The sequence below is a fragment of the Lytechinus variegatus genome, chromosome 4 (genome assembly GCF_018143015.1).
Source record: "Lytechinus variegatus isolate NC3 chromosome 4, Lvar_3.0, whole genome shotgun sequence".
Classification (NCBI taxonomy): domain Eukaryota; kingdom Metazoa; phylum Echinodermata; class Echinoidea; order Temnopleuroida; family Toxopneustidae; genus Lytechinus; species Lytechinus variegatus.
This window is the reverse complement of record NC_054743.1, coordinates 12336865-12360426: the sequence shown is the minus strand read 5'-3', so window position 1 is coordinate 12360426 and position 23562 is coordinate 12336865. Positions and strand designations below refer to the sequence as shown.

The 23562-nt window shown below is 37.8% G+C and overlaps 2 protein-coding genes across 2 annotated transcripts; one reads left to right on the top strand and one right to left on the bottom strand.

Moving 5' to 3' along the window:
* Nucleotides 1-2760: 2760 nt before the first annotated feature.
* Nucleotides 2761-23500, top strand: LOC121413407 (uronyl 2-sulfotransferase-like). Its single transcript, XM_041606212.1, has 8 exons — nt 2761-3524; nt 5332-5525; nt 6696-6815; nt 17099-17193; nt 18030-18177; nt 19992-20092; nt 20973-21136; nt 22442-23500. Exons 1-8 carry the CDS (start codon nt 3413-3415, stop codon nt 22606-22608), a joined length of 1101 nt encoding a protein of 366 aa, XP_041462146.1. The 5' UTR covers nt 2761-3412; the 3' UTR covers nt 22609-23500.
* On the bottom strand, nt 10068-16346 carry LOC121413406 (cytochrome P450 4F6-like). Its single transcript, XM_041606211.1, has 7 exons — nt 15423-16346; nt 15114-15260; nt 14394-14587; nt 13478-13628; nt 12456-12545; nt 11313-11464; nt 10068-10571 (listed from the first exon to the last, which is right to left on the bottom strand). Exons 1-7 carry the CDS (start codon nt 15762-15764, stop codon nt 10124-10126), a joined length of 1524 nt encoding a protein of 507 aa, XP_041462145.1. The 5' UTR covers nt 15765-16346; the 3' UTR covers nt 10068-10123.
* Nucleotides 23501-23562: the final 62 nt, after the last annotated feature.

The following is a 23562-nucleotide window of genomic DNA, read 5'->3' as shown; positions in this document are numbered from 1 at the left end:
TTCAAACAATAAAAAACAAAAGAAATAATGAGGATGGATATCATCGACCGACTCACTTATTTGTGCATATCACTGTTTTGTGAAAAATAAGCGAAACTTTAAAATGTCATAACTTTCTTATTTTACATCCAATTTTGATGAAATTTTCAGCACTATATGCTAGTTTGATTTTTCTCTATTTATTCAAGTCAGCATTTTTCTGGGGTGGACTTAACCTTTAAGGACCCAGAGTTGTATTGTGAACATAACAAAGGCTCTCTGCAACGTGTCTGAGATTTGGGTGGTCCTTTTCAGGGCCAACACTTGCCCAAGAAAGATACATGGTGTACCGTGAAACCTACTACACTATTCATCTTCGCCATGGAATACTTCAGAAGTGTCTGGTTTTGCACCCTTCCAATAACTTTAATCACTAAATTTATTTACTTTCCATCAATATGAACTCAAGGATTTTATTAATGGGTTAATAGTATAAATTGAAAATGAAGACACATTGTCTGCAGCAAAGTTTGATCATTGTCTATATATTGGTATAGGCCTACACTCTGAAGCACTTTGTCTCCTTGTCATGGGGTCATGCTTTGCTGACAAAATGAACAATTATATAAAATTTAAAACCCCAAACTGAGAGTTACAACCATTGTAACTTTAACTTTGCCATTATATTAAGGCAGCTACCATGGTAACATGGCCCAGCAATCAATCACAACAAAGGTTACCATAGGAACTGTAATATTGACAAATTACGTTGTAATTATTGTTAATCTTTATGAAATGGGTCCAGGGGTACAGAAATTAGAGAGAAGCGAAAAGTAACCCTCAAGAACAATGAACAATAAAAATGTATTTTGGCCTTTGACCTCTTTTATCATACTTTGTTATATATTATATATTGTTATATTTGTTAATTTATTTGTTCTTTATTTATCACTAAAGTTGTTGATTAATATTGATTGACCTTTTCAAATTCTTTTATAAAATAATCATGATTTGTACAGCGCATATACCCACGTTGTTAGTTTCTCAAGGCGCTCCTATATTACCCCGGTTAAGCTATAGACTATCTATTCCGGTGCGCACAGGTTTTTGAGTTACTTCTTGCCGGCATAGGCGGCGGATGCGGGAGGTTGATGACCTTTTTTTTTTGGTCATCTTCCTCATTTTCTTCATTTTCTCTTTTTCACCATGAGAAAAAAATAAAGGGGTCGGTCACCTTCTACCCCCACCCCTCTGGCGCCTCTCTTGATTTCGCGACTAATTTTTTTGTTAGGTGTACTACCGAGGTCTCCAAAAACCGTCAGCTCGTGATAAAACCGTCGAATTGTCAAAGAATCTGATGTGATATTCACACTGATAGAGAGTGGAACCCTTGTTATATCACAATTTGGTAACCATGTGTTCGCCCTTTCGTAGCCCCACCCCCTCTCCACCTACCCCGTCGGAAATGACAGTCAGGACAGGTTTATGACAATGACGTCATTTCAGGGCTTTGCGAAATGTGGCAATTCTATTGATTTGACGTGACCTTCAAGCATTTATCATAATGATTACATACAGTCTATGATATAAGAATACGCTATGATATTGAACGCACTTTGACACGCTACAATGAGGAGAGATACCCATGATGATATATCATTTCAAATATAAGAATGTTTTACTTTAGTGTGGAAAGGGGCATGGGCTTCAAATAGGTCACAGACAGCAATCTCAAAAGATTTCCTGTTCCAGCCGCCAATTAATCTGAAAAAACGGACTACAGAAATCTACTCTAATGTGAAAATTAACCTTGTCCTACTTGAAACTATATGAAAAATATTAGATCATTGTCAAAATTACAACAGTTTCATGAGAAAGACCCAAAATATATATTTTCCATGACATAAATCATATTGAGTGCACCCCTCTGACAAAGGTATCTTTATAGTAGATTGTAGATTGTTTTAGGATTATTTTCATCATCAAAATTATATTATAAAGTGCAAACACCTTTTATAAGATTGAAAAAAATAATTAAAATATCATGATATCTATAACTAATGTAATAGAGATGCATGCATAATTCAGATTATACTTTGGGGATTGGCGTAAAATTGACAGAAAAGTGGTGATGGCGCTGTTGCAAATTTATAAAGAAATAATGATTGTTTTTATGTTGTGAATTGTGCATGAAGGGGAAATCCCAAACAATGAACTGAAGCGTGACCTGAAATAAAATGCACATGGACATCAGCCAAGTATTGTCTCTAGACCTGCACATAGAACAAAGTTATATTTTCATTTAGGCCTACAGTGAAAAGGTAGTGTAATATCAGAGGCGGATTTGAGGGGGAGGGGTGATAGACCACCTTTTGTCCCTTTTTGGGGGGGTGCTTCTGGGGTGGTAACCTCAATTTTTTTTTTAGTTTTTATACTCGGCAGAAATAGTTTTTACCAGCCACACCGACCCCCCCCTGGCCGCCCCCTCATGGTCAAGCCTGGACCCCCTAGGGTAATATATAGAGCAAACATGGCAAAATGTCGGAAAATTTGGGGGTTGCTAAGATATGTCAGGATATTCAAATTTACCCAAACCTGTGTTTTTTTTCAACTGAGGAAAAAGGAAGGATTTTTCAGCTTAGGTAAAATGAAGAAGTTTGAAGCAGGTGAAATGCTAGACGTCAACAGGAAACCAGCTCGGCTCTACCCGAACTTCTCGCAGACACTGCAAATTTCACCTTATACCTTAAAGTAGCATCATCGTTATTATATGATTCATTACCCTTTGCGTGTTTGCTCTCTTCGCAGAGCTCGCCACTATGAACTCAAGTCAGTGAAAGGTTTCTATAGGCTTTGGAATACAAACTCCAGGGTCGAGAGTGCGCGGGGCTATGATATCATTTTGGCTGATATTTGTAAGGATATCGGTCAATGAAGGTCATGAAAGGCTAGTTTGCGAGTATTGGAAGCACGTATATAATGAGGCGCCGAAAGAAGAGCTGTGCGTATATATACGATTTTTCACTGCCATCATACCATTACCAGGCAATTGGATTTGGTGATTATTATATTTATTCATATCCTGTGTTCAACTGTGCAGGTTCTGCCTTGCTTTACTGATTGCCCATATCGCATGTGTTCTGGATGAGTGCAAAAAATGAACGGAATATACCTGCATTGAGGAAAGACTCACTTCCCTGCCTGAATATTATGATAGGATCAGGAGCTTCGATCTGTGCAGCCTACCCCACGGTATTCAAGGTATTCACTGCAGAATATATCGTTTTAAAACAACTAGAGGAGGAATGCCGTACTCAAAAATATAAACTGTATTCCTGATAACTCTGATGCTGTACTTGTTTATTACAAACCCACACTGTTCGAAGCAGCTCCCCAACTGAATGCGTAAACTAGTATTTTAAGGCTCTGTGTTATGATGACGAGGCTGATCGGTTGTACACGTCTTTCTCGGATAACCATTGTCATCGTAATGTTTGCGCTGATTTCGTCGATTTTGTTCACAATCAACCTGTACCATAAACGAGGTAAGACCCGGGGGTATTAAGACAGATTATATCTTGTGAGCGAGGGGTGGGGGCCTGGCCTAGCTGGGTGGGGGGGGGTGAAGGGACGCCACAGCAGTAGTAATAATTAGCCCCCTACACCAATATCACCATGTAAATGTTCGAATGAAGTGTGGAAAGATGTCAAGCATGATCTTTACATAACATAATTCTGTTAGGTTTGTATGTTCTTATTTTTTCGCCTTTTTCACAAAATCAGCTTGATGATTAGATTTCAAGTGGATAAAGTGCTCTATACTATGAATGTTTATTGTATGATTTTATACCGAAATTCTATTGTTCTCAAGAATTCAAGCGAATGTCGTTACCTAAAACTGAACACATTGCCTTTGTTTCAGAAACATTCTCTTTTAAATAGGAGTTCCATGTTTTCACCTATTCCTTTCCTCCAACTGACGTTCGATAGCTTGAACTTGACAGTCTGATGATGGTACATGACCCCTTCTGTCAGGATTCATTAAATTCACATCAATACCATCCATTAACTTCCTGGTTAAATAGTTTGACCCAGCCTACTTCATCAAGGGTAACGCCATTGGGGTCAGGGCGACGTACGTCCCCCTTCGATTTGACAAGTGATCAAGAATATAAAAAAAGCATGAAAAGGGAAGAAAAATGAGGGAATAACTGAACTGATTAGATTGGACTCGGGATATCATTTCCCTATTTATTTTCATCGTAAATGAGGTTATTGTTGAGTCCTCTACAAAATTCACTGAAACCGCCCATGTAAATGTACTTCAATCGTATGTTAAAGGTAATAATCATGCTTACTCGGGGCCTACTGTTGTGTCAATGTTTATGTGTATTGGAAATAATGCTTGTAAGCGGAGATCTTTATTTTATTTAAACCACATCTATGGTTAAAATTTAAGTAAACTCCGAAAATACATAATACACCCCTCCACAACCAAGAATCTTGTCTTCCCAATTTAAAGAGAAGTTTGCAAAGTACGCACCCTCGGAATGGCTTTCCTGATCAAAATTATTTTGTAGAGACTCAGCTGTTCAGGATATGTAGTTGTCTGTGAAGTCGATGTGATTTATAAATGAACTTGAGACGTAGCTAAATAGAACACCACATGACAAAGCTATTTCCTCTTCGCGTAATACATACATCCTTTATGATTTTTTTAATGTATAAAACAGTCGATGAAGTGAAATGAAATAACGGCGAAGGCAAGGAAAGAATGTACAAGTCGAACACAGATCGAAGATTTCCGATTACAGCTTTATATATTCGGCAAGTTCGGTATCCGTGATGATTCGATATTATCCGAGGGTTGGGTCAATCCGAAAACGAAAAATGGTTGTTCCAAAGAATTTATCGTTTTAATTCGAAAACGAAAGAAAGTTGTTATTTCGAATAGCTCGGATAGTCCGAATATGAAGTAAGGTTTGGATAGTTGAACAGTAATATTCGTAATATTGAAGCTTCGTGATAATGCCACAAATATCGGGACTCAAGGAATCTCAAACCCTTCGCATGTTTCGGTATAGTAAATTTCGGATTATTCGAACCTTCGGAATAATGACCACTCGGAATAGTGACAATTCAGAATAACGAGAGTCAAGAACATGTATCACTTTTAAGGGTGATCATTCCTTGGACAGTGAAATTCACCCTCAAATCTCTGCCCTTTTAAAGAGATTGCTTTGAAAACATTTATTTGCGCCGCAGCATAGGATCGTCGGAAAGGACAAAAACAAAAATTCAAGTTATAGACTTCAATTATTTTTTACTTTCTCTGCATTTTCATAATTTCAGATGTGGGCTTATTCCGAGAAAACCACAACTTTGTGTCACGTGACCAATGTCCATGTGTCTCTGGATCAAGAATAGACCCTATTCAAGCTGTTTATAATGATACCAATTTGGCTTATAACAGCCTTGACAAGTCACAGAGATTGACCATTGTAAAGCCATGTGGATCTCGTTACGGAAAAGCTGTTTTAGGTGACGTAAGTAGAAATGATTAAACTAATTTGTCAAAGTTAAGTACATAAGTTGAATAAATAAATGACTTAATGAACGCGAAGCGGAGGTTAAGGTAGCCGATTTCTTTAATAAAAAATATATTGCATGAGTAAATTTTGTTAATATATTTCATATTTTAGGAGTTTACTTACCTTGTGTTTGGTTAGTAGTTTGTACTATATTGCTTTGTTCCTCGGTTTTATGGTTTTTGGTTTTGGACAGGATCAAGATTCAAGGCTCATTTGAATAATGTCTTTGGGAAAAGAGATCAAAATCAATTTCAATTAGCCCTGTGAATTTGTGAAACCGTCAAATGAATGTCTTTGGCTCATTGCGGATTTGATGTCTTTAAACGGTTCTTTTGTATCAATCTCTTGCAATCCACTCCCCCGCCGCTATCATTATGATACAATGACAAAAGAGAAATCAAAGAAATGAGAGATTTCTAGATAATTTCTAAAAAGAATTACATGTGAATGTAGTTGCGAGAAAATTTATTCATTGCCTCGCCATAAAGTCTTCCTAGCCAGCCCAGGGTCTCGTAACACAAAGGTTAGCAATAATCATTGATTTTACATTGTAGCCAATGCAATCAATCGTAATAAAATGTTCTACGATCATTGCTAAGCTTTGTGTTATGGGCCCCAGATGTTGGTTAAACAGATCTGGAGTAGACTTTGTGAAAGTTCAAGCGGGGGGTGGGGGGGGATCATAATGGCATCATGAAACAAACTGGAGCAGACGACCTAAAGCAATGAGATTGACCTTATTCCATATGGGGGTCAAAATGAAAATGTACAGTAATAGATATCTTGATTTGACTGTGTAGTTTTGAAGGAATAACCCTAAAGTATTGTGTGTGAAATTTTTAAGATTAAGTTTCGCAAAAATAAAAATTGATTAACCATGGACCTTTTCCCATCGTCTAGTTTCAATCCTCTGGACCATGTGGACGGTGCATGCACAATATATGCGAGTGTTCCCTCTATGCTGTAATAGTCAGATTGAGGGAAACAAAAATTTTATGGAATTCATGCTCTTGGTGCTTAAACTGATTGATTTGTATGCTTTCATTAATTGAGATTTGGATTTTAGATAACTTTTTCAATATATTTTTTTTCATTTGTGATCATGTGTTTTTTCCGAATCGGCAGGACATAACTGTAGTCTACAACCGAGTACCGAAGTGTGGTAGTCGTATGTTGATCCACTGTGTTAGATCTTTAAAGAACCACATCCACGGTCCACTTTCAATGATACCACAGAAATACAAGGTGAGTCTAACAATGTCTTCTTTCCACTTGTTGATTCACTTTATTGATTTTTTGTTCTACCAAAGCAATCAAAATATCGGGGTTTTTCGGCAATAAGGGTTCAAGCTTTCATTCCTGCAGATTTGCATTTTAGGAAAAATAAAATCCGTTTCCCTATGGGACACAATCTCTTGAATTAACAATAGTAAAATGGTAAAATCTTATCCAACTTTCTGAGGAAATCACTGGCGTACAGATGGGGGTGGGGGCTTGGAGGCCATTGACCCCCATTTTTAACTACCAAGAAAAAGAAAGAAAAGGGTGAAATGTGATATTATTTTCTGAATATTCTGTAAAAATCACAAATTGCAGTTATGTAATAAACAAAAAGTCGAAATTTTTCCTCGCTCGCTCGTGACTTTTTATAAATGTTGTCCTATACGCCATATCTTGCCCCCTATTTTTTTTTGTTGCTCATTACGCCACTAGAGAAAATGACACATCAAAGATTATGAGAAGTCCCAAAATTTACACTCAACACTTTCAAATCCTTTGATTTGTGTTCACTGATGTATTTTCGCAAAACCTTATTATCAAACAATATCATATCGTTGCTTTTTAGCAAAATCGGGATAGAGAATCCCTCAATCGTGACAGCTTAGGCTGAAATGCGAAAATGAGAACATGTTAATATTTCAGGTTTAACAAATAAAGACAAAAAGGAACAAGTCATGAATCTGATATCTGGTACTTGGATAGTTTCCATATTGTATGATATCATCCAATAGAGACCAAATCGGCACCCTGAGGCTCGTGCTCACTTATATTAAGTGAAAGCACGGTTACTGGTATGAAGGGGGTGGGAGAGGTTTCTTTTGATCAAAATCAATCACAAATTACAAAGCAAAATGAAAAGGAAATAACATGAGTTGCCTTCTATCAAAACACTGTCCATAAATTGTATTCAACTCCATTGGCGGCGGAAGCCAAAAATTTTAGGAGGGGACAACAAAAAAATTTTTGACAAGCAAAAAAAAAAAGGTTCTCAACCCCACAACTTTAGGGGGGACGTAGAAAAAAAATCCTCAAATTTAGGGGGGACACGTCCCCCCCCCCGTTTCCGCCGCCTATGTTCAACTCACATTTGGTATTCTTCTTTTTTTAATGTTTTCGGTTAACATTCGGACGGGGCGTGTCCCCTTGGCCTTGCCTCCATGCAGAACACGTCCCTTCTAGGCATATATTATTTTGGTACCTGTTACATTTCAATTGAATTACGATTGTTAGTGTAAATGGTAATGGGATCATGGGGTGCTGGGTTGAGAGATAGTTTTCATATCAGTGGGATGTCACAGGTATGGTAATGTGATTCCGTTTTGACGCCGTATCCAAGAGATCGTGATCGATTTTAGTCTATTCATGCAGAAGCATAATGAGCACTGGCGTACCTAGGATTTTCCAAAAGGGGAGGGGGGGCAAATTTTGTGGAGGATATTTCGTCCGCGAAAAAATTTGACAAGCCCCCCAAAAAAAAAGTAATCTAAAAAAAGGTCTTCAACCAAAAGTCAAGGAATTCTTACCAGAAAAAAATGACAAGCAAGAAAAAAAAGGTCTTCAGGTTCAAACGTCAAGTTCACACGTCTGTTTTCATTGCATTTTTACATTACATAATATTAATTTGGCTTCTCAAAGGGGGGGCACGTCCCCTGGATCAATTGTGACTCGTCAGGGGGGCAGGGATACGTCCCCTGCATGAGTTGTGAATTGTCAGCCCCCCCCCCCGTTAGGTACGCTAGTGATAATGAACAAGAAATTTCAAGGGGGCCAGACATGGCCTATATATGTGGCAAAATTTCTACGAAGTTGCAAGGGAGCAAAGATTATGATAGATTTTGAGGTAACATTAAAAGAAAGATCTCACATTTCACCCTTTTACCCTTTTCTTTTCTCTCCTATTTTTCTCGTTTCTTTCCTGGGCGACAGACTTCTGAAGATTATGACCCTATCAGTACGCCAGTTTATTCATGGCAATGAATCATTTATTTATGCAAAAAATACAAGTAAACAAGCTTTATTGAATTTGTTTAACATTACAAAGATATATGCTCACATCATTATCATCAGCAATGTGTGTTGCCATCATAGTGAATACCACACAATAAAAGTAATTATTGGTTAAATATTGTATCTCTAAATGCAAGACTTAGTAGTTTTCTCTTTCATAGTTTTCTCTACTATGACTATAATGATCATTTTGGTAAAAATACGAGCTACATTATATGGATAACATGCAATAAGAATTTCTTATACTTGTATAATATACATATGAAACGATACCAGCTAAAAGGAAATATCTTGTCCTTCTGGGCCCCGTTGCAGAAAGAGTTGCAATCAATCGCAACTCTAAAATCATGCGCAACTTGATTTTCAACCAATCAACAGCGCGCATTTGGTACTTGCGATTGATTTTTTTTTACTTGCGTTTAAACGCAACTCTTTCTGCAACGGACACCAGAACATATACAATATGAATACAAGGGGGCTATTTCTTGAAAAAAAAATGCAATCAGGCAAGTATAACATGATACAGCAGCCGATCAAAATCAAGGTTACCATAATCGTAAGTTTTATATAACAAATTCAGTACTATTTACATGAATGACACTATTCAAGCGCATATACAAGATATATGAGATGATATAAAAAAAATATCGAGACCATGATATTCCTTCATATCCGTTACATGCCACTAAATAACGAATTCGTTCTTTATGATATTATTGCTACAAATGTTGTCAATCCAAATGTTTACCAATGTATTATTTTTTATTTATTCATTAATCCTGCGAGGAGCAAGGTTCATTTAACCCTACATGTTGAAAAAGAAAAGAAAACACAAAATAGAAACAAGGAAATGAAAAGTAAAGAAACAAAGGAAGAAAACAATATAAAAGAAGAAAAAACAAAAAATGAAGGGGAAAGAAAGAAAAGATAAATAACTTAATTATGAAAGAAGCTATAAATTCTTTTTAAAAAAGCTCCAAAAAGCAGTGGCAAAAAAGTTATATCATGACTAGTTGCCAGCCAAACCAAACAAGGAAGAAGTAGTTATCGTTTTTTTTTATTAATCTGTGAAATACTATACAGCTATTTTAAAAATGAATATGAATTATGTTTTGTGTGAGAAGACTTATTCCAAGGTAAGGGATGTCTGGGACAGTATGACAAACAATCCTTTTTGTGTTGATGGAAAAACGTTGAAATTAATTTTTTCTCTTTCTATAGCAATTTTTGTTAATTGTCAAAAAGAAAAAGCCAGTTTCACAGAGTCATTTGCCGTTCCGTGGATGAATGCCGAGTAGTATTTCATTTTGAGGCACGTTGACTATTTTAAAGAATGTTTTGGAGTCACGGAGCAAAGTAAAGCCAAACTTGTCGAAGATTCGAATCGCTGCTATTTGCATCTCCTGAAGCGCGAACTGTTGGCCGATGCAGTTACGCGCACCAGCGGAGAAAGGAATGAAAGCGAATGAATCTCGACTCTCGACGTTCTCGCGATCGAAGCGGCTTGGTTTGAATGTCATGTGATCGCCTCCCCATACATCAGGATTGTGATGGAGTTGGTACGTGAACATGGCGACGACAGTACCTGTTGGGATTGTATAACCATCGATGACCAATGGTTCGGTTAGCAGACGACCTGGGCATATGAACGAATACATACGTTTACTCTCCTTTATGCATTTCATCAGAAACGGAGTGTTGCGGAGATCTTCACTGCAAAGCAAAAGAAAAGAAAAACAAAAATTGATCAGTGCTACCTCAGGCGACCTTCACATATGAAAACTGAAGTATTTCTATTTGTCTAAATGTACCTGATCATTGCCGAATTACCATTTTCTTGTAATGTTGTGTGATTGTTAATCGTTTTATAATTCGACTCGGTAACTGAAATTACGCTTACACATGTTTGAAAAGTGTTGGTCCAGATAACCAATCTGTTTCTGAATATGGGCTTGAGCGAAACTCTTGGTCAAAATCAACCCCAAATTTTCTAGTTCCTGGATAAATCTGTCCGTCTGATCAATATAATCTTGATAAAGTATTCCTGAGAGTAGTAGAGAAACGGAAAGTTTGTCAGATATAAAAGGCTTCATTAATGGAATGATTGGTGCAGAACGGTTAATTTGTCAATAAGATGCGCTATGAAGGTGCTGTCCAGTGTTTCAACTTTGCACCATGTAGACCAGAACATAGAGGTCGGAAGGGTTTTAACTGATAAAAAAAATAACGAACTCAATCCAATAACACCTGTTACAACAGGTTAATCAATATGTGCTGGTACTCCTAAGAGTTCAGGGAAGTGTTTTATGAAAAGCCCAGTGAGATATTCTCTCTGACGGATACCGTAGTAATGGCTTCTGGTTCTCAGCCAATCAAAACCCAGAAATGTTGTTGGATCTGACAACTTATCGCTCCCCGGTTCTCCTTTAATGTTTCTTCATTATGATTCCTTACCTATGTATCTCTCGATTCTCACGATCCTTAAAGAGTTCATCAACTTCTTCCTGAACCTTGGTCTGGTATTCTGGATGGGTAGCCATCAAGTATATAAGCCAAGTGAGGGCGCTAGACGTCGTGTCGATCCCAGCAAACAAGAATGTATTCGCCTTTTCATCAAAACAAAGTAAAGCAGAGAAAATATGTGAGCGAAGTTGTGTGAATTTGAAATTATAAATGTCTACTTCTGGGGACACTTCCTTACATTTTACCCATCAACCGGAGACGTTCTACATCAGGGGGCGTCCCCGGTCAAGAAATCCATCCATCGCATATAGGAGGTTCTTATTCGGCCAATTAATCTTAAAACATGTATGAGAAGCGTCGTCGGTAGCCCTATACATAATGCTGTGCTATTTCTGAAATGAGCACGGTTAGTGGTTTGAATTAAGACCTTAGAGTGAATGAGACCTAAGCTCACGTCCCCACTTTGACGATTATTGATAATTGAGTCCTCGATTGTCAAATTACAAGACCGTGTAGGGGTAGGTAGGAGTGGGCGTGTATGGAAGGGAGGGTTAATGTTGATGTGGGTGTGAGGGTGTGTGTGTGTTAGAGAAAAAGTGGATGAGATTGGATAGAGCATGGAATTGCGTGCGGAGATGCGTGTGTGGGGGTGTCTATATCTTGGCCCGTGTGTTTTTGTGTGCTTGGACATAATGCAGGGAAATAGACATGCATATACACGTCCCCACTTTGGCGATTAATGATAATTGAGTCCTCGATTGTAAAATTACAAGACTGTGTAGGGGTAGGTATAGGAGTGGGCGTGTATGTATGCGTGTGTTGGTTCGTGCGTGTGGGTGTGTATATTCTGGCACGTGTGTTTTCGTGTGTGGGTGCGTGCTTGGACAGATTGCATGGATGAATGCAGGGAAATATATATTTTCATAAGCTAAAGTGTCTTTACAGTTGAATGTATGGGATAATAAGGGAAATATATATTTTCATAAGCTAAAGTGTCTTTACAGTTGAATGTATGGGATAATAATGGGAAATCAAATGGTTTGCTAAAATTAGTGGTAGATTACAATATTTCGAATTAAAAAGACATTTCTTAAATATCTTTAATGAAATAATCTAATTACTCTCACGTAATACCTCGTCTCTTATCTCTTCATCGGTAAGACCTCCTTCAGAATCTGTTGCTAACATAATTGTGTCGAGAAAATCCATTCCTTTGATGTATTCCTGTATAACGATAAAAAATATTTGTATTAATAAGGGAAAAAATTGTGCTTAATTATCATATTGCTGATTCAGTATAAATTTTGCATTTGATTTACTTTGATCTGGGGAGGGTGTAAATACTATTAACATCAAACCTTTCTTTCATTTATTTTCATTATTATTATTATTTGTTTTGCGTCACCTGTGCCTTGGAGGCGAAAAGCGAACAGAATTACTACATGACCCGCAGGTCTCTCTTCCCGATATAACTGATTTGGGAATTGCAGGTGGACCACCACACCGGTTAACGTCCTATCTGAGGGACGGAGTGTTTTCCGCGGTAACATAACATCCATCTATAGAACAGGGGAGTGACGTTTACACACATCACAGGCTTCAGTCATCCGCCCGTGGTGGACTGGAACCCACGACCTTTGGTTCGTCAGACAGACGCTTTACCGACTGAGCCAGCTTCGCTCTCGAATATTATTTATTTATGTATTTGTTTATTTATTACCAAAATACCTATTTATTCAATCTTTTATTTATTTATTCATGGTGACTTGCTACAGAGTAGGTATCCCTTTCGCGAAAGCTGCTCCTTGAATGGTGCCACATTCTATTAGATTTTCGTAAAACATTTTGAGGCGCGATAGCTCAGTCGGGGGTTTCGGATTCCGGTGACCCGGTTTCGATTCCCAAGTGGTGCGCTAGTGCCCCAATTTGGTAAGGCATTTATCCTCATTACCAGGTCCCTCGGAGAGGACCTTAAGCCGTTGGTCCCCTGGTTGCTTGCTCACAGGCATTCGTGCTTTCTTAGCAGTCGGGAAAAAAAACCTTGGTATGTTTTCTTTGAGAATTTATACCTATTTACCAAAAATAAAAAATGGAAAACTGGGAAGCATTGTACATAACTGTTAAACGAATGCATTTCCTTTAAGTAGGGTACTAACCATTGTAGATCCACTTGTTTTGTGCTGTTCTCTACGATCTGAGATGATCTTCTTGATGAGTGTATGGACGACATTGATTGCTTCTCTCCATACTTTGTAAAGTGAAGACCTCCGGAAGATGAACTCGTAAGACAGGACTGCGCTAAAGCCTCTTTAGAGTAGTTTAAAAGAACATATATTTTCTCGTAATTTGGGCGTTTTACACCGGTTGTTTGTTAACATATCATCACGGTCTTAAAAAGAATGATCAGATTTATATTGCACATATTCCATCTGAATTAGATTGTCATTGCGCTTGTTGGCACTTAATAGGGTCAGCTCTTGGTGGAATTTGTGGCGTTAAGAGTCCTGTATTCGATAGTGAGTTGATATCGATGCCCAAGATTCTCGAGCAAAAGAAATAAATACCAAATATTTGTAATGAATTTGATGATATAGAATTGAGTGGGTGACGGTGGACGGCGTGCATGGCCACGGGTATGTCCGATTCGCTGCTCCCCCCCCCCCCCCCCGTATCTTCGTCCTCATGGCATCCTATTTTCATATATCATGTATATACGCTGGAAATGTATATATGGATCATTACGCCCAACACTTTCTCGAAATTCGTGTGAATGTGAAGTAGGAGATCTCCAAATATAGAAAAATTAATTATATGGCCATAAAAATTTGTGGAGGTCAACAACTCGAAACAACTCCTAGGTCCTCTTGTTCTACTGGACCATTCTTATTTTTTATCCTTGGGTATGTTCAAATTTGAGTCTGCAACAATATTAAAATATTTTGCCATTGATGACACAATTCCCCAATTGATTACCTAACTCGCGGCACTGAGTTTACCATTCGATTAATAAACATATAGATATTATCATCATTTTTTTTATGACATTTAAAATATTGAAACTCTTTCCTGTACCTTTTTGTAACAATATCTGCCAAAGTGTGGATTGAATTCACGAAGTCGGACTCGCCAACTTGACAGTCCGACTTGTATGAAAAGACACACTGAAGGGTGACGTCACTGGCAAAAGAACACATTGTTTTGTGCAGTTCAAGGGACTTTCCCGCCTCATTTCTTTTTGAAATGACAGACACCAAGGTATCCGCAACCTGAAGAAAGATATGAAACATTTCCAAACATATTGATAGTCTTTGATTTGATTATCTATGATAAAAAATCTTTTAATTCAATTTGAAAAAAGCTCCACATTCTCTTTTGAGTATCTGGTGTCATTGTTGAAGAGAACGATTGGTTCATTGATTGATGAATTAAAAGAGAGGAAAAGAGAGACGAAATTATCTCTGAAATAGCCATGTCATGTAAACAGTTTTTTAAATCTTTAATTTCCGGTATAATTTATCGCGTTAAACAATTATAGAAGTAAGAAAAAATGATTCCATACAAACCTTATTTCATACTAAAAATACTTCACTGTGATAACGCTGTTTAAGCGCGTCACTTTATACTGTTAAAACTTTTAAAACAACTGTTTAAACTTTTTAAACAAGTTTTAAAAACTTTAAAAAAAATTACACAAAGATTAAACAACTTGTTGTTAGAGTAACAGGCTTAAACAATGTACTATTTTTTTTTACTGTGTTGTAGGCTTAGCTTAAAAAAATAGGACCTATATACCTGATTTATCCTGGGGATGTATGTCTTGAGAGCGTTGAAATGGAAAGTGTTCGTAATAAGTCTCCGGTGTCTTTTCCATGAATTTCCATCCGCTGTGAGCATATTCTGACCAAGCCACTCGTGAAATATATTATAACCCCAAAAATTCTGTGCAAAAAGAAAAGACAGCAAATAAGATAAACCATATATTGAAAAGATATAATAATGATGCTGCGATGCTACTGATATCTGATAATAATAATGATAATAATTATAATAATTAAATGATGATGTCGGAGTTGTTGTTAATACAAATTACAAATAACTTACTTTTACGGTTCCAGTGTTGCCATTCAGGACATTCCTCACAGAGTCAGGATGATTCAGATTAACGATTGGGTTCCAACCAGCCCAGAAGACATGGATTTTTGGATAGGTCTTGGCCATGTTTCGATGCCACTCAAACCCAGGAGTCAGTGGTCCTGGTTCTTGGAGGGCATTGCCGAACAACCAGTGAGGTTTGGGACCTGGAAGAGTACGTCGAATATGCATAATCCTCTTCAGTTCTCCCCATGCTGCTATCATGCAGAGGAAGAATCGATGGCCCGCAATGCTTATCAGCAACACGACCAAAACTACCAGGGTTGTTCCATCAAGTCCTCCAAATTCCATGATCAACACTTTTCGTCTTCAGATGATATTTTACTCTGTGTCGAAACTGTCCTCTGTGCTACAGTCTCATGTGATATACAATGTTCATCAGAAACATTTGATGTCTTTCGTGTTAGACCTGCTTGTTTTATACAAACAAACATTGAGAAGTCATGACCATGACCTTGTAATATATGCGATCAAAGACCGCCAATGAACGTTTCTTATCGATATAAGATGTGGTTCAAGTTACATTACTGCCTGGCAAAGATCAAACACACACGAATGACAACACTTTGACTATAAATTATTCCGATGTATATGACATTGGATGAGAATGTTATTTTTCAATAAAGGTGATGGATTTTTTTCCTTGTAGGAACGGACTGTTTAGAATGCGTGCGGGTATGTTATTATATGAACACGTATACATAACTTAAAGGTATGCATTATGCATCGAATAAGCCTAAACTCACACGTAGGTTTGGGTGGGTGTTTGCGTTTTATATAGGGGTACTTTGCAATTGCAATGTGCGTTTGATATTATACATGTCGATAATAGATTTTTAATGCATCTGTTTTATATGAGATTTTAGTATGTTCTTACAGATCGTAAAATAATAATGTATAGAGCATGCATGGTAGGCAAATGTTGTCAGTAAAGGTTTCATCGATCACATTATTTGTAACCGATACATCCCTCTTCATCCTTGAAGATGGCGTTTTATCGAAGGTAAAAGTGCCTTTAGATGCAAGATACGGATCCGGGATGCGAATTTCTCATTCCTACATTCATTACGAAGATTGACGATTTATTTTGCATGCTAAATACATAGATCGTTCTTATTCATCCATCTCGATACCTTTCGATCCCCGTCTCAAGTGCCGTGTTTGGATTATAAAGAGAAATATTAAAGCACCCTTCTCGCAGTGAGATATCTATATTGTGATTTTGTATTTATTCCAAGGCCTAATATGAGACGAAAGCACATTACGCATTGATACAAAACGAAGACGCAAACAATCATGTCTGTCTCATCTTATACATGGTCGCATGACAACATCATTATCTGTTTCGTCACACCTCCCCAACACTGTAAAAATGAAGTGCTAATTTAGCACTTACAGTACTTGTATAGTGACTGCACCAAGAGTGCTGGTGTTCTTGTTCAAATTTAAACTCGAAAATCAGCACTCGGAGTGCAGTCACTATACAAGCACTGTAAATGCCAAATTAGCACTAATTTTTTACAGTGAAGTCCAAAAGTAACTGACATCCGGAGTTCATTTTATGTCTATAATTGTTAGGCTTATTCTGACTTTTTCAAACCACCTTCCTTTTCCCGTATCACTAGGATGAGTTGCCTCTCCTGACACGCTCGGTAGATGGGGTCAAGTCACGTAAAAGGGCGTTCCTTGAAGGTCACGTCAGATTCAACAATTTTCAAGAGTAAGTTGGATTCTCAAACATATTTTCTACTAACATTGTCAGGATATTTTGTGAGTCTACGAAGCCCTTGGAGTTGTTAAGTGAAGTTCATCATTTTCATGATTGATAATACCGGTGTCCAGTTCACTTATCGATAACCAGTTAACAGTCAAGCTTTATGCCATGGTCACATTTGTTCTACGGCGGCCATACGGCTAGTCGAAAACAGCCGTTTTAATATTTTTTGTCCAACTACATATAGGTGGTTTGAATCAAAATTGATAAAACGGCTGTTTTCGACTCGCCGTACGGCCGCCGTAGAACAAATGTGACCATGGTATAACTAGAGAGATTGCCAATATCAACAGCAAAGGTCACTGCATAGTTCTAACCACCCAGGTCCTGGGAAGCGTTTCATCAACATTTTTGTCCAAGACGTTATCACATCTGACATCTTTAATTGATTTTCATTGGCTTAGAGGCACTGTTACTATGGCAACTGTCGGATAAATCAGGGCTTGTCGGATAAAACGTCCGACATGTCCTTTCATGAAACGCTACCCTGATCTGTAAAGCATGACAGTCTATCCAGACAAAATTAAACTGAAATTATTAAACGAGAGAAACTCCCACATGAGAGTTTAAAGAAATGTACTGGAAACGTTCATAAAGACTTGTTTGTAAAAACAACACACACACACTTTTGATTTCTATTAAATTCTCTGCTGCATTGATTAACTCTTAAGAACATGAATTCAATTATGATCGAAAAAAAGACTGAAATATATCGGACCAAACTGAAATTAGGGATAAAAATTTTTTTACACTGAATTAAAATGTGCACTTTTTTTCCACAGTGAGAATGTGTACTTCTTCAACATGGTGCGAGATCCGTTGGATCGTTTAGTCTCCAGCTTTTACTTCAACAGACATGGAGATGGATTGCTTAGTCCTAAACAACTCGAAGAACTCAGGAAAAACACACATCCAGAAGTCATTGATGAGGTTAGTATAAAAAAAGGCGTGGCCATGGTAAAGACGAATGTATGAATCCCTTCACGAATGCCAGGAAATATCGACTAAATTAGACGGTGAAGATGACCCATGCGCCAGACCTCATCACGGTCACCATTAATGAGTGTAATCCCATCTTTATATCGCTTTCCAATATTGGGCCTTGTGCCGTGGTGTAGCGGTTATGACTCTCGCCTTGTAATCAAGAGGGTCGTGTGTTCGAATCCCACCATGGCCGAGCGTCCTTTGGCAAGGCGTCAATCCACACTTGCAACTCTCACCCAGGTGATAATTGGGAACCGGTAGGAAACATCCGTCATTGTGGTTGGTTTAGCAAGTTTGCGCTTAGCAGGCTTCTTGGAATGCTATGAATCAAGTAACCGGGTAATATTAATAGTGAATCGCTTTGAACAGTCGTAGATTGATAAAGCGCTATATAAAAATGCCAATTATTTTAAACTACCCTTACATCATACTCGATTTACCAGTTTCTATCAGCTAGTTTATGCCTTCTCTCAAGAACATTTTGTCCTCGGATTAGGTGCAACCAGGGACCGATTGCGACTTAGTGTCGGAACTTGATGTTATATAACACAAGGGCGGACTACGAGCGAGACCTTGGATTTATCCAAATCATATGACCTATGAATTTTATTTTATTGAATAGCTACTTTGCTATTCTTTCATATCTGTACACTCACACTAGCACAAAGAAATGCATTGAAAATGCCTATTTTCTATGCAATGACCCATTTTAATGTATTACTCATACATGTTATATTCACTATAATTATGGATGCATACATATCCTGCCTGCATACAGCCCAGAAGTGAATGTAATGACAATAGGTCCCTATTAATTGTAATATAAAGGTGTATTAAATTTTGTGTAGATATCAGGATACCAGAACTGCCTCAAACAAAATTACCAGATATACATGAGATTGAATGAGGAAACAATAAAAGTATAAGAACATACTACTTTAGTACATTTGCATTTGACCTATTATATCAAAATTTTCCTAGGGCTATTGCCTCTCAGATGTAAGAAGGAAGAGATACATAAAATTAGATAGAAGAGAGAGAGAGAAAAAAAGAGAGATAGAAAGAGAAAGAAAGATGATTTCATAGATGGCATGGCTTATAAAGAGGGGGGGGGGGTAGACTAAGATTGGAGCACACAGCCACACCCCCCCATCCCTCCATAGTTGAGCACTATTAGCCCTTAGATACCTTACCTTACTTTGTGCCTTTTTCTAAATACCTTCTTGAAGGTACCACTCTAGTTTGGGTCGAACGAATATCTTGAGCCCTCCTGATGTAATTAGGCTCATGGCACCCAAAATAACAAATCTGTCCTCAGCTTGAGGTCAGGCGAGGTCGCACGCGACAGAGATCTGTCATCGCTGGGCGAAGTCGCCCGCGAGGGCTGTTACATAACACAAGGGCAGATTCTGCTGATAAGCAAGAAACCGATTTGTCCTCAGCGTGAGGTCACGTCGCACGCGACTGACGTACTGCAGCATGCTTACCGTTACGTAATAGAAGGACACGGAGTCTGACCTCAGGAGTGCTGGGAGGACACACAAGCAGTTGGGATAAAAACAAACTCGTGAATTATGCCAAGGGCTATGTAATTCATTGGCATGCATACTGAAAATGCTAACAGTAAACAAAAAAGAAATCAAAATTTGTGACAATATACGGTATAATCAGAGAGTTGAGATGAGACTCCTTGGTATAATCATGCATTTTGATGTTGAGACAAAGGTTGTTCTTGTCCCTTTCCTTTCATTCCTCTATAGACCTTTGATGAATGCGTTCACCATGAGAGGTTGTCATGTACGGGGCCTAAGATGCTCGGTTACATGATGGGATTCTTCTGTGGTTATCATCCAATGTGCAGGTAATATTTTCAATCAAAAAGGATAAACAATCTAGTGAATTTGTGTTGTTTGGCCACTGTGGAAGAACATCCTGTAGGGTAATGTTTTCACAAAAGATTAGCTCACAGGCTTGTGGCATCATGTGCTTTTTTAGATGCATATGATTTTGTTTTCTCAGTTTATTATTCGAATTACTGGTTGATCCTTTGCATCAATATTGTAAAAAAAAGTCAGAGCATTGGCATGTGATAAATGATGGTTATTTTGTTGAAATCTCCTTTACGGAAGTGATCATCATCACCATCATCAAAATCATCATCACATCACATCATCATCACCACCATCATCAACAACAACATCAGGACCAACACCACCATCATAATTACTATCACCACCAACATCATCATCATTAACACCATAATTAGCAACATTATAATCATCACAATCCATCATCTTTAATCGTAATCACCACCACCAACAATCCACCATCATCACCACCATCATCAGCATTATCACAATCATCAGCATCATCATCACCACCATCATCATCATCTTCATCAGCATCATCATCATTATCATCATCATCTTCATCATCATCACCATCATCATCTTCATCATCATCATCTTCTTCATCATCATCGTCATCATCATCATCATCATCATCATCACCACTATCATCTTCATCATCATCTTCATCATCATCACCATCACCACCACCATCATCATCATCATCATCATCTTCATCATCACCATCATCACCATCTTCATCGTCATCATCATCATTATCATCATCTTCATCATCATTATCATCACCATCATCATCATCTTCGTCGTCGTCATCACCATCACCATCATCATTATTCATTACAATATCTCCCTATCGTCATCATCATCATACAGGAAACCTACTCAATGGACATTGGAAGAGGCAAAACGGAACCTCGATTACTACACGGTGGTGGGCATCGTGGAACAGTATAACTCATCGATGAGAGCGTTGGAGTTTCTTTTCCCATCGATGTTTTCTGGTTTGGTGAAGAAATACTACTCACATCAGGGAACGGGTAAGGGCGACAAGACACCGATTCAAAGCTAGATCGGTAGGGGTATTGTTCTTCCGAATCTGGTGCCTGTTTCATAAAACGTGGTCTAATATCAAATTCGCAATATCAGTTAAAAGCTACTGAAATCCTTCTATCTGATTGGCTAATCGTAATTTTTTAAATAGAAATTCTGTATTTGTTACTGTAACAAGTCTCCATAAAACGGGACCCTGAACATGAGTAACTTGGAGGACGGGGAGAGGGCCGAGAGGGTACATGTTTTTTTTCATATACCCCTTTCATATTGCGCTTTTCACCGGCGAACTTCACCGGCGAAGTTCGCCAGCGAAGGGGAAAGTGTCCAGTATGAAAGGTACACAGGAGAACTTCACCGGTGAAACTTTTCACCGGCGAAGTTCGCCGGTGAAACAGCCAGTATGAAAGCAAACCGGAGAACTTCTCCTCTTTAATGACGTCAGAGGTCAATTTTTTTTCTCTCCCAAAGACCCCTGTACCGAGATTCCGCGCGCGATAAGTTGCAAGCTCAGCTGAATGCTATGGCCAAGTATATACCCTCGAAAATAATTTTTTATTACTAACAATATTTATTTAAAAGCACTTTTTACATGTATAAAATGCGCTAGAATATAAAAACAAGGTGATATTGTTTGTTTTTCTCGAAATACTTCCAAAATATGTTGTAATTAATTTTTTGATACCTTTTTGTAAAAGGTAAGAAGTAATGTTTACAATTTTCTTTCGTTTTGTTCTGCAATCGCCCGTTGACTTTCGCCGGGGAAGAAATGTCAGTGCGAAAGGGTACATTTTTTTCTTCGCCGGTGAAGTGAGGAATGCGAGGCGGAGAAGTTCACCGGCGAAGTTCGCCGGTGAAAAATGAAAAGGGCAATATGAAAGGGGTATACGAGAATGTGCGACAGGGAAGCAAAATACCCTCGATTATTTTCACTCTGAATACATTGATATGTGGAGCGGAGGAGAGATTAGGGAATGGGATTGGGAATCAGGCGGCCCTCCTGATTGGCTTTGGGAAAGAGAACTTCCACATATCAACCACAGAGCTATGGATCAACGTCCATTCTAGACTAGGGATTATCATGTGAAAGCTTGAGGATCTGTGTTTATCTGTGACACGGGCATTAACAATTATACATCCATATAACTATTCAAAGTCCAATTTTGATTATATTTTGATTATATTCGTGACTGCTTTATCTGTTTATCTGTTTCTACATTCTCGTTTACGCTCTCTCTCTTTCTCTTTCTCTCTCTAACTCATATCATGTCTATCTTACATTTGATTTGTAGATTACCAGGCAAAGAGTCACGCTTACCGGTATGTACCTCCCTCCCCTGAGGTCAGGAAGCTGATGAAGGAAAAGATGAGACTGGAATATGAGTTCTACGAGTACGCTAAATTAAGATTTGATATGCTCCTTGACGAGTTACATCTAAAAGACAGTGATGTTAGATGACAATAGTTTTCGTGTAAACTGACTCAATTGGTGGAATATTAGATGAATTTGTTGACAGAAGTGCAATAAACTTAAATCGCGGCATTGCATAGATTTTTTTCCTTAAAGTTCTTAGCTCTTGTTACACAAAACAAGGTTTTGTTTAATCGGGTGCATGCCCTTGAAGATTGCTAGATCCGAAATGTGGTAGTGCCAATTCTATCGGAGAAAATATATGATCTAAAAGAAGAACTGGCGTAATAGAGGATCTTGTTATCATTCAGTAAAAGACTTGGTATATGAGATCAACATGACCAATGACAATATTTACCATTTACATATCATCCCTTTATTCATTTTTCGGCACTTTAAAACACTTAACTTACAAATTATATATCATTCTCGATAGGACCAATATGCAGAGATTACTAAACACATGTAATTTTATAACATTTCACTCTGTGCGTAGTACTGCCCAGTGCATATAGTACCGGCCAGTGAAGAATAGAACAAACCTTTACAATGTAACGGTAATGCCCAGCCCCAACCAATGCACTGGGAAGACCGGTAAAAAATAATCATATACCGGTAGACAAATTGGATGATGTTGAAATGATACAGATAAATAACGTAAAATAAACCCCCTTCATATGGAAACGAAAATCTCATTAATATTTTAGAAAAACAAAATCTAAAACTAAATTTAATATGAAATATAAAATCATTAAATGGTAATAGTGTTCACACCTTAAGAGCATTGAATTAATAATAGGAGTTGAATTGCAATTGAAATCATAGAATCATAATATATTTGTTCTGATATTTAATATCTTAACTAAATTGGATTATTTAACTGGGTACATGGTTGGATATACTATGAGAGTAAATAACGATAGCAACGTATACGATTACGTAAATGCATATCATGATGATAGCAATAAGCAAATATGACACCTCTATATTAAAATCGAATGC

What these genes read in the sequence shown, in the direction of transcription:
- LOC121413407 (XM_041606212.1), top strand. Translation starts at nt 3,413, where the DNA reads ATGATGACGAGGCTGATCGGTTGTACACGTCTTTCTCGGATAACCATT. An exon ending in CAACCTGTACCATAAACGAG is followed by an intron (nt 3,525 to 5,331) that starts GTAAGACCCGGG and finishes TCATAATTTCAG; the next exon opens with ATGTGGGCTTATTCCGAGAA. An exon ending in ATCCAGAAGTCATTGATGAG is followed by an intron (nt 18,178 to 19,991) that starts GTTAGTATAAAA and finishes ATTCCTCTATAG; the next exon opens with ACCTTTGATGAATGCGTTCA.
- LOC121413406 (XM_041606211.1), bottom strand. Translation starts at nt 15,764, where the DNA reads ATGGAATTTGGAGGACTTGATGGAACAACCCTGGTAGTTTTGGTCGTG. An exon ending in GCAACACTGGAACCGTAAAA is followed by an intron (nt 15,261 to 15,422) that starts GTAAGTTATTTG and finishes CTTTTTGCACAG; the next exon opens with AATTTTTGGGGTTATAATAT. An exon ending in ATGAAGAGATAAGAGACGAG is followed by an intron (nt 11,465 to 12,455) that starts GTATTACGTGAG and finishes TTTGATGAAAAG; the next exon opens with GCGAATACATTCTTGTTTGC.